The following is an 11797-nucleotide window of genomic DNA, read 5'->3' on the forward strand; positions in this document are numbered from 1 at the left end:
AACGTTTTGGATCTTGTTGAGGATTGCTCTGTGGCCTAAGATGTGGTCTATTCTGGAGAACGTTCCATGTGCATTGGAAAAGAATGTGTACTTTGCAGCGTTTGGATGGCACTTAGACAGCCAGCCCATTTGGGTGTGTGGAATCCAGGCAGTCGGTTTTTCTCGAACAAGAGATTGTGGCCACGGGAAGGAGAGGAGGCCGAGTGGGGGTGAAGAAGGGTGGGGGGTGGGAAAGCGTATATCGCAAATTACTGGTTGTTTTTTCGCCTGCTGGAAGCTCCGTGAAGCTGCTTTCTTGTACCCTGTGTTTGCTGGTCTCCAATAGGAGTCCAAGATGGCGGATCCCCGCTGCATTAGCTGGTAGGGAACCTCTGCATGAATCTCTCCTCGCTCTCTGTTCTGTCAGTTTTTTCACTCCATTTGGTGCTTGGCTGAGTTCTTTATCCCTTCATTTGATGTTTTAGGGTTTCAGGATTGTTGTATTCTCTGTTCGGCTTAGTTTTTTGGATGTTTGCTGTGGACGGACGGCGTGGTGCTTCTGCCTAGAGTGCCATTTTAGTGGAAGTTATGTCTACATTTTTTAAGCCCCTCTTTTTTGTTTTAATGTTGTCATCTTTTACATATTGACATCTGTTTCCCTATTTTCAGTGTTTTAGCTTTGGTTTATTTTTGTGACTTCCCTATAATGGGTTGATATCTGGTTGCTCTGTCCTGTATTCTAGTCTTGGGTTGTTATCTGATGTTACTCGCTTTAGTATTTGTTGTAATCTTGGTTTGGTTTTTGCAGATTCCCTAAACTTCTTTTTATCTGGAAAAGCCCTAATTTCGCCATCATATTTGAGAGACAGTTTTGCTGGATATATGATTCTTGGCTGGTACTTTTTTTTTCCTTCAAGGCTTTATACATGTCATCCCATTGCGTTCTTGCCTGCATGGTTTCCGCTGAGTCATCCGAGCTGATTCTTATCGACTCTCCTGTGTAGATGTCTTTTCATTTATCCCTAGCTGCTCTTAAAATTCTCTCTTTATCTTTGGTTTTGGCAACTTTGGTTATAATATGTCTTGGTGACATTCTTTTGGGATCTACCTTATGTGTGGTTCGATGAGCATCTTGGATAGATATCTTGTCATCTTTCACGATATCCAGGAAGTTTTCTGCCAACAAATCTTCAACAAGTCTCTCTTTATTTTCTGTTATCCCTCCTGTTCGGGTACACCAATCACTTGTAGGTTATTCCTCTTAATAGAATCCCACATATTTGTTAGGGTTTCTTCATTTTTTTAATCCTTTTATCTTATTTTTCATCAAATAGTTGTTGTCAAGTGTTTTCTCTTCAATCTCAGTAATTCTGACGTCCATTTCTGCAATTCTGCTCCTATGACTTTTTGTTAAGTTGTCTAATTCTGACATTTTATTGTTAATCTTCTGGATTTCTGATTGCTGTCTCTCTCTGGATTCTTGCAGCCTCTTCAATTTGTCATTATGCTCTTCTCTAATCTTGTTAATTTCCTCTATTTCATGTTCTGCATTTTGTTTAATTTCCTTCCTAATATCTTGAAGAGTTGTGTATGTGAATCTTTTGTATTCTACCTCCAGTAATTCCAAGAAATTCTCCTCCTCTGGAAAATTTCTAGATTTTTTATTTTGGGAGCTTGCTGAAGCCATCATTAACTGTCTCTTTATGTGATATGATATTGACTGTTGTCTCTGAGCCTTCAATAAGTTATTATATTTATTTATTTTATGTTTTCTTACTGTGTCCTAGCTTCTTTCTTTGTTTTGATAGGCCCAGATAGGCTGGTCTTGTGAGCTAGTTTGATTATTGGCACCTTTGAAGCTCTAATGTCCTGTTACTGGCTGGTTAGATCTGTTATTTGGTATGTGAGCTCAGGAGTCTGCCCACTCCTCCTGTATGGATTCAGCTCATGTGCCCAGGTAGATATCCACCAAGTGTGTGGTGCACGCTCTCACCTAAAGTCCTAGACCAGTATGGGTGATTGGTGTGTGCAGACGCATCTGGCTACAGCAGGGGGACACAGTCTGAGAAAGGCAGGGGGCTGATGGCTACCCCCGAGAGTCCAGGAGGAAGGTGTGTCCCTGTTCCCTAGAGCCTGTAGGTGGGTGGGTTTTGCAGCTGGACTGTGAGCACCCAATGCTGTTGGCTGTAAGGACTGGGGGGCACCTCTTATTCTTGGGTCCCTATTGCAGGTGGCTATGTGGCATGGGTGGAGCCACCAGTCCTCAGGCCCCTGATGTGGATAGGTGAAGACCCTACTTAATGGGCAGAGTAGTGTCAAATGTCACAAACCTACCACTTCACAGCTGAAACAGTTCAAGTTAGAGTTCTGGTATATACCCTGTTGTACTGTGGTAATGAGGGCCTATGCTATTGAAATTGGCTCACACAAGTCTGTGTAGGGGGAAAGGCACTCAGAGTCCATGGATCCTTTATGCCTATGCCTAGGCAAAGGAGCTGTGCTTTGGGGAGCTGGCAGTTTATTTTTCCACTGTTTGTTAATTTGTTCACTCTCCAAGGCCGGGAGAATGGCTCAGGGCATGTGACGGATCCTACTTCCAGCCCAGGGGGCTCAGCAATTGCTGAAGCCGGTCTGGGATCCAGTGCAGAGCAGGTAGCAGGGAAATAAATGGGAGAGAGGTTTTCCCTAACGGGGGTGTTTTTCATCCGCACGGCAGGCCATATGGAAGTAGTTATGTTTCGTCGATTGAGGGCTGCTTCTCACTGGTTCTGGGTGGCTGAGTAGACTCTCTGCCACTTGATCTCTCCTGGTGCAGAATACACCTCCCTAGCACCGCTGCTTGCCTGCCTCACTGCTCAGCAATGGGCTGATCCGGCCTGAAGGGCTCAGGCTCTCTCACTGTCAGGTCTGGAACTCCTCACTGTTTCTGAACCATCTCTCGCTCCCCCTGCCACTCAGTCCAGTTCCTCAACTTTGCTTTTGGTGTTCAGGGCTGCTAGATTGTCATATATAATCGATACACTTGTTTTTTCTGGTCTTTGTTGTAAGAGGGTCCACTGGAAGCGTCTGAGTACTCTGCCGTCTTGGCCCCACCCTTCCCATGCATTTCTTGCACTGTCTCGTTGAAGAGTGAATTCATCTCAGATATAGAAGAGAACTGAGACAAATCAGCATGGTTTATCTGCACATTTTAAAAAATGTGGAGAGATTTGTGTGTGTGTGTGTTTATATATATATATTTTTTGCCTCATTCTCTCTTTAAATCACATGTATACATGCCTTCCAAAGAATTCCAATTATAGGTCAGTGAATCATTAAAAAGGTAGAAAAGTAAAGAAAACAGTAATCTGATAGCTTCTTGGTGCCAGATACAGGAAAATACTGTGATGTACTTACGAGATATATTCTTGAGAGGAGGGAGGGGGAGATAACCGCATTGGCCACTCTGAACATGGACATGTGAATTTGTAAGTCAATTGAGATGGGGACATTTGTATACTCAAGGGGATGTTTGTTACTATACTTGCACATAGATGTGAAAAGAGACTAAACATTTGGAAAGGCTAAAACTTAATTTCCTTTCTGGTAGTCAGCAATTGAGAATTACTAATTCCTGAAATAAAACAAAAAAAACAAAAGCATTGCCTTTGAGTCAGTTCCGACTCATAGCGACCCTATAGGATAGAGTGGAACTGCCCCGAAGGGTTGCCAAGGATAGAGTAGAACTGCCCCGAAGGGTTTCCAAGGAGCGGTTGGTAGATTTGAATTGCTGACCTTTTGATTAGCAGCTGAGCTCTTAACCACTATGCCACCAGGTCTCCAATGCCTGAAATAGAAGAGCAAAAAGCCATGGTGGAAATACAGTGGAGAGAGCTTAATGTGGCCACTTGCTGAGGCCCGAGTATTAAAGTCTTCTGCTCTTAATTCTGTCCAGGGCTCGTCTGTGAATAATTGTATTAAGGAATTGGGCAGAATCATCACAGAGCTACAAAATATCACCCTTGGGGCCTCACTGGAGATTGATGGGAACTCTGGAGAGTTGATAATGGCGATCAAAGGGTCCATATATTTAAAATCCACAGAGGATGAGCCCAGAAATTACCTACCTGCCAACTTAACTCCTCTACCTGGAACAAATTATCCAAAAATCAATTTGCAAACACCTTTGAGATAACAAGGTCTTGAGTAATAACCTCCATGGCTTTGTAAAGAAAAGCATCTAGCTTGACTAATCTCCTTAATTTCCTTCTCTGACCAAATAGCAGGCTGTAACAGAGGCAATCTGAAGTTGTCCCATAAGATTTGCTTTGAGTCACACAGAGAAAATATTGTCCATTCCAATTTCATAGCAATTATTCTGTTTCCAGAGAACTTTTGTTGCTAGGTTATAATTAGGAGGAAAACACTGAATGGATCTCCTGTACATATATCCTGAAACCCTCACCTGAGTTCTAAATTGAAACTAATACCTGTACAACCCAGAGGCCCTCCAAAAATAATGCCTTGTCAGACAAATCCACATGGTACTCCACCCTCAAATGCCCTACCTGCCCAACACACTTATTGGTTCTACCCCAGGAGTCGTTTTTAAAATGTTCATACCCCTAGGCAGATCATTTCATCCCTGGCAATTGGTCTTAAGAAAATATGAGACAATAAGGACTGAGTCATTTGCACAAAGATGTTCATTGCAGCATTATTTCCAGCAGCGGAACTTGGAACAGCTTACATTGCCAACAACTGGGGAATAATTAGTGTGATTATCTGATGCATTGTTCTCTAGCTGTTAAACGTAGAAATGGTGAAGACCATGTAGTATGTGAACAAAGTTCTTAGGATGTAATAAGTACGAAAAAATAAAAGAACAAGTCTACATTGGGGCTATATGTTATTGTAACTACATAAGAAGGTGTAATTCTATGAATAAAAACTGGAATAGAATATAGAGAAGTAAAAATGACTATTATATTAGGTGTTGGGAAAGGGGGCATATTTTCTCTTCCTTCACATTTCCTTATTGCTTTTCCACTGATATTTTTGCTATAAATAAAAATAATAAACATATCCAGTTTGATTTAAAGAAAACAGGTATCAGGAGGCAAACAGGCTCCCAGGGGGAGAGCTGGCCTGGAAAGGTATGCAGACATGGGTTTCAACCCATCCTACCTGCTCCGTGATCTTCGTTTAGGTCACCTGACCACTCAGGTTCTCAGTTTTTTTGTTTTTGTTCTTGTTTTTTTAATCCATCAAAGTGGAGATACTATTGTCCCAAGCATTAAATGAAATAAAGCATGTGAGATTTCCTGGTAAATAAACCTGTTGCCATCTAGTCAGTTTTGACTCATAGTGACCCTATAGGAAAGAGTAGAACTACCCCATAGGGTTTCCAAAGCTGTAATCTTTATGGAAGCAGACAGCCACATCTTTCTCCTGCAGAGCAGCTGATGGGTTTGAACCTCTGACCTTTTGGTTAGCAGGTGGGCGCTTAACCACTGTGCCACCAGGGCTCCTTTGGTAAATAAGAAGTACAAAATAAATGTTAATTTCTGCAGCTTCGCCAGTGGGCTAAGGATTGCCAGAAGAGGCCACCGTAACTACTAGTTTAATTTGTCTATTTATTTGAAGATATTGAACTTAGTGGAAGGGAGGTGACAACACAGAGCAGATCCAGGATAATTCTGCATTACTTTTCCCTTGACCCTTGATTCCCACTGGGTGCACTGTAGCCAATGACACCCTCCCTGCTGGATGGAACCTTCTAGAGTTGAGGAAGAAACTGTACCATCATCCTTTCTCAACTTAGGCTCATATCACTTTATGGGAGAACTCCCACTAACAGTCTATGTGTTCCTATATAAGAAATGTTTATAAATCTCAGACTCGCCTGGGTTTCAAACCAAACTCAAATTCAGTAAAGGCAGCTTCTCATTTGAGGATAGAAAGCAAAGTATTAACCTAGGCAGCTTTGCAGGACTCTGGAAAAATCATTCCTCACAACTGCCTCTTTCTTTCCTTTCTTTAAATGAAGGAAGTCTGGTGGGTGCGGAATAGAGTTATTGAAGAAATACTGACTCAGGTCTTTACATACAAAAATGCAAAAGCTAACTTTGGACGGGAATAAGGTTAAAAAAGAGGATTTGGGCTATTTTACATGGCTCTGTTTGTGTGTATAATTTCATGTATTTTACATGTAATTCTGTTCCCTATCCTCATGTGCTTGGATTCTGTCCTATAAACCACTTGTTTCTCATGGTCCTTGCTGATTTCTTGTCTTGCAGAGCCTCCCACGCCCATCGCCCCCCCAGAGCTGCTGGCTGTGGGAGCCACCTACCTGTGGATCAAGCCAAATGCCAACTCCATCATCGGTGACGGACCCATCATCCTGAAGGAGGTAGAGTATCGCACCACCACGGGCACCTGGGCCGAGACCCACATTGTCGACTCCCCAAACTATAAGCTGTGGCATCTGGACCCCGATGTGGAGTACGAGATCCGCGTACTGCTCACACGCCCAGGTGAGGGGGGCACAGGACCACCAGGGCCTCCCCTCACCACCAGGACCAAGTGTGCAGGTAAGAGCTTCCTTCCAGACTCCTCTTTGAGAGGCTTGGCAGGAGCTGTGAGTGTTCTTCCTCCTGGCCTTCTATGACCAAATCATCTGTAAACTTCTTCAGTGTGAGTGTGCTTCCTATTGTTGAGAAAAACATGCATGGTTTTGGTCTTGCCATAGAGGACATCCTGGCTACAACTGTGATTTTAAGAGCCTCCTGATTCTGTGTCATTGAAAGATTCCTGGTTCTGATGGTGGTTCTCATGGGACACTGGTTTTGTCTCTCTGAGAGCTCCTGGTACCATTTTATGTCTGAGGCATCCTAGTGATGACAATGTCTCTGAGGGTTCCTGGCTCTGACTGTGTACCCTGAAGGCCTCCTGGCTTGAACTGTATGTCTGAGGACTTCTGGTTCTGGCTGTGTCTCCAGAGGATTTCTGATTCCTTCTATGTCCGTGAGGAACCCTGGATTGGGCCTGCGACCCTAATGAGCTCTTGCTTCTGGCAATTTTCTCAAGGGTTCCTGGTGCTCGTTCTGTCTCTGAGGGGTTCCTGGTGCCAACTATGCTTTGAGTGCCTCCTGGCTCAGACAGTCTCTAACTGGGTTTTGGAATTGCCTTTCTCCCTAAGAGCTTTCTGGCTTTGTATTCCTTGAGGACTCCTAGCTACTACCTAAGAGTCTGCTGATTGGAGCTGTTTCTCAGAGGGTCCTTTGTATTTTACTGTACCCCTAAGGGCTCCTGGCTCAGTGTATCTTGAAGGTATCTGGCTCCAACTATTTCTCTGAGATTACTGGATTATACTAAAAGTCTCCTGGCTGGGACTGTGTCTCAGAGGGTTATTCGTATCCCTCAGGGTTCCTGGCTTGTACTATGTTTCTAATAAGGGGCTGTTGGCTGGGATTGTGTTTCTAACTGTATTCCTGAGATGTTCCTGGCCTGAACGCAATTTAAGAAGCTAAAAGAACTTGGTGATTATTTTTTTTTGCAAATCACATTATTTATATTAGCTCATTTTCCTCCTATAAATAGCCAATTGGTATAAGTGATTTTTATCTCATATGTACATGAAGGAATAGAAGCTCAATGTTTTTAAACTTTTTGTGCAAGGTCATAGAACTGGACAGAGGCAGGATTTGCTCTAAGGTTGTCTGATTCCAGTGCCCTTGATTTTTGGTCACACCATGATAGTAAATAAAGGTAAAAAGAGACGCAATGTCATCAGCGAGGTACAGAGAGCTGGGGGTGCTGCAGTGGGAGCTCAGGGAAGCGGGTAGCATGGGCTGTCAGCTTCTGGAGAAAAAGAGTCACTGATGGCTTCTGGGTGGGGAGGAGAAGGATCCATCACCACCGTGGAACAATAAGCAAGGGAAAATACAGTCTGTTCTGTTCAATGTGACATAGGCATCCCTAAAAATCACCATGCTATGCAACGTTATGCAATAAAAACCACAGGGCTCATGGGAGGAAATAAGGTTAGGCGCACAGGACTCAAAAACTTTGTCAGTGACACATGAAGATATTGTAGTTCTTGATATTTGCTGTCTAGTCGATTCTGACTCATGGCGACCTATGTATAACAGAAGGAAGTGTTGCCTCATCCTGCACCATCTTCACAGTCATTGATATGCTCAAGTCCATTGTTGGCACCTACCATGTATTTTGAGTGCCTTCCAACCTAGGTAGCTCATCTTCCAGCACTGTATTGGGCAATATTCTATTGTGATCCATATGGTTTTCATTGACTTATTTTTGGCAGTAGATTGCCATGCCTTTCTTCCTAGGCTGTCTTAGTCTGGAAACTGCTGAAACCTGCCCACCATCAGTGATCCAGCTGTTATTTGAAATACGGGTGGCATAGCTTCCAGCATCATAGCAGCATGTAAGCCACTGTAGTATGACAAACTGACAGACAGGTGGTGGTAAATAAAGATAGGAACCTAATAAAACAATACCATAGTTTTTACACAAGTTACATGGTTAAGAAATGTATAAATACTACAATAACTGTGGTGCTGTGCCTTGAAGAAGACCTGAAGTTTGTTTGCGGAGGTGTGGATCAGAAGGGTTGCAGCCTATGAGTTATTGTGAAGTGGTGGAAGGAAGGTTGTCTGAAATTGGTGGTGTAAAGTTGAACCACCAGATGTGGATGGGTATGGCTGAAAACAGACAAAGTGAACTGAAGGAGCAAGTAGATATTTGAGGTGTATTTTGTTATTCCCACATGGGTGCAGTTTTCTGCTTCACCAAGTGTTTCTTACTAAATCACACATAACCAAACACAAAATTTGAATTGTGTTAAAATTCCTCCCTAATGTATCAATTGTGTTGGAACAAATTTGTGTTTTCAAAACAAGTGTTGCAACAAAATTGACAGTAAGGTTCTTAAATATCTCAATAGTGTGTCTCTGTAGTAAGTAACTGAAACCAAAACCAAACCCGTTGCCGTCGACTCGATTCTGACTCATAGCGACCCTATAGGATGGAGTAGAAGTGCCCCATAGGGTTTTCAAGGAGGGACTGATGGATTTGAACTGCTGACCTTTTCGTTAACAGCCATAGCATGCTGTAGCTGTTAACTACTGCACCACCAGGGCCCCAAGTAACCGAAGGACAGTGAATATTCCTGTTACTTGGGAATATTCCTTTGAAGGTTATTGAACCACTGTGATGAATGGAGATGCTGTTTTCTTCATTATTTAAAAAAATGGGCCTCTGGTAAAATTTCTCATTGAAACCTGATTATGAAGCTTACAACTTTAAATGGACATAAGGGTATGTTATTAAACTGGGTAATACCTTATCTCAGCTTTGCAGTGCAATATTCATCCATAAAAATAATTGATTTGATCCTGCCGATGAGACTTCTTTCTTTCCGAGGGTTAAATGTAAGGATTTCCAGGGTTTTTGATCTTTATAAATGATATTCAAAGTACTTTAGCATTCTCCATGGACTTATTCGCTGATGATCATGTAATACATTTTGAAATTCAATCGCAAGAAGATCATCTCAATAAAAATTTACAATCTATTGCAAATTGTTGCCATGACTGTGTAATGGATTTTACATGTTGAAAACACAATTGTCTGCCTATCATTATAAAAATTATGAGCTGAAATGCAGTTTGTGGTTTTATATTTCAAAAAATGTTGGTGTTTAAGTAAATTACGGCTAAAATCTTGAATAACCCACATTTTACAAAATATGTCATTAAGAAGATAGTCTTTCCCGCATTGCTGCTGGTGGTAGAATGTTCTTTGCTTCACAATTAATTTTTAGGAAAATTCCAGAGCTAGTATCCATTTGTGGATGTTGTTTATTGGGTTTGGTAGTCTTGAGTTTTCTTCCCTTTCCCTATTCTATTATTAATCACAGTGAAAATGCACTCATTATTTTACAAAACAGAAAATGAGAGAGTATGGAGTGTGGAAGGTATAATTTCTACCCAGAGGAATTTATAGTCTTGGTTAAATTTCCAACCAAACATCTAAAAGGGTAAAACATAAACAAGATGAGTGTTGAACTAGCACACTTCATGGAGGAAAACAGGGTTGGCGTGGAAAGAGCAGTGCTCTTAGGATAACCGAGTCCAGTGATTCTCAAAGTGTGGTCCATGGACCAGCAGCATCAGCATCGTCTGGGAACTTGTTATAAATGCAAATTCGCAGGTGCCATTTCTAGACTTGCTGAATCAGAAACTCTAGGAGTGGGCCCAGCCATCTGTGCTTTAGCAAGCCTTCTGGGTGATGTTGTTGCAAGCCCAAGCTTAAGAGCCTCTGATACACTTGCCATCTTGGTATTATGTACTTTATACTGCTCAATGCTCAAGGCAGCTCTGAGGGTTAGGGGGAGGAAAATATTTTCTCCATTTGCAAGTGGAAAACGGGCACAGGGTCTTCTGACAAAGGTCACAAAACAGTCTCTTGACCCAAAGAGTTTCCCACCCCATGGGTTGATGGAGTTTCCGACCTTGGGGACCTCTTCTGCCCACAAGTGTCCTTTGAGGGGTGGGCTTGGGAGGGAAGGAGACTGGTAGTAGGGAGATCAACTTGAGAATGGGTGGGTGCTACACACTGAAGCTTCGGTCATTTTCATCAAACATTTACTGAATCCCTTTATGTGTCAACTCTGTCCTAGGCAGTTTGGGCAGAGGCTGACCCAGTAATAACATGCTAGGAATAGGCAGAAGTTTGGCAACAGTGAGCTACTCAACCATAAAGATAAATGAAGTCCTGGTACATGCTACAACATGGACGAACCTTGAAAACATTATGCTGAATGAAATACAGCAGTTGCAAAAAGACAAATACTGTATCATCCCACTTGTATGAAATAGGCAAATGTATAAAGACCAAAGATTATTAGTGCTTATCGGGTGGAGAGGAAGGGAGAAGGAGGAGTCATTTCTTAGGGGGCACGGATGCAAAAATGGTGTGGGGACATCTGACCTCATCTTACTTCACCAGTCAGAGAATCACCATCAACATCAGCCCAAGGCTGATTCCTATAAGGTGGAGGTCAAACATACCTCCATCCTCCAACCTTTTAACCAATTCTGACACCAGCTATCCCTCCCAAGGCACACTCTGTTTCTCTGCTGGGTTACATAATTCACTGTAACAGCCACACAGGACTCAGACCATACTCACAGTTACGGGGTTTATTTGGGAAGTAACAGATTACAATTCAGGATCAGGATCAGGAAGCATATAGGCAAAATCTCCCTTCTTCAGTGCAGGACAGCTGTCTCAACTCCTCTCTGCCGTGCAGGGCTCCTCTTGGCCCCTTGAGGACAAGCTCCTCTCAGACCCCTCAGGACTGGCCTCGACCCTTGGCCTGACCTTGTCTTGTTCAGGCAAGTGTTACAAAGCTCTTTCAGCTCCACCAACAAGGGCCTAGAGGCACCCCACTCCACCAGCAAGCCTTCTGCCTGAAGGTGCTCAGCTCTCTTGCTCCATGCATCTACATGCCCACTGTAGCCGCCTCGCTTGGTGGGCCGGGAAGCCTGCCGCAGCCATCTTGTGTTAGTCTCCTGGTTTTGCTGCTGCCGTTTCTCTGCCGCTGCTTCTCATCATCTCGCACCATCTCTGGTGTTACAGCTCTCTCTCTCTGTCTTCTGGGTCTAAGAGGTTCTCAGTGCAGGAACCTCAGGCCCAAAGGACATGTTCCACTTCTGGCTCTTCTTTCGTAATTATAGTTAGGTCCCCTCTCTGCTGTAGAATTGACTCTCTCTCTCTCTCTTCTTTTTTTTTTTTTTTTTTAGTCTCC

General features: G+C 43.0%; 1 protein-coding gene across 1 annotated transcript in view; it reads left to right on the plus strand.

Annotated features, from left to right (window-relative positions):
- The window catches only part of PTPRT (protein tyrosine phosphatase receptor type T), a gene marked incomplete at its 3' end in the record, with an annotated part of 923104 nt that overhangs the window by 242306 nt on the left and 669001 nt on the right, over positions 1-11797 (plus strand). The window contains exon 7 of the mRNA XM_012558679.1: positions 6258-6551. Coding sequence (XP_012414133.1) covers positions 6258-6551 — 294 coding nt within the window. The remainder of the gene's footprint in view (positions 1-6257; positions 6552-11797) is intronic.

The sequence above is a fragment of the Trichechus manatus genome, unplaced genomic scaffold (genome assembly GCF_000243295.1).
Source record: "Trichechus manatus latirostris isolate Lorelei unplaced genomic scaffold, TriManLat1.0 scaffold00008, whole genome shotgun sequence".
Taxonomy (NCBI): Eukaryota; Metazoa; Chordata; class Mammalia; order Sirenia; family Trichechidae; genus Trichechus; species Trichechus manatus.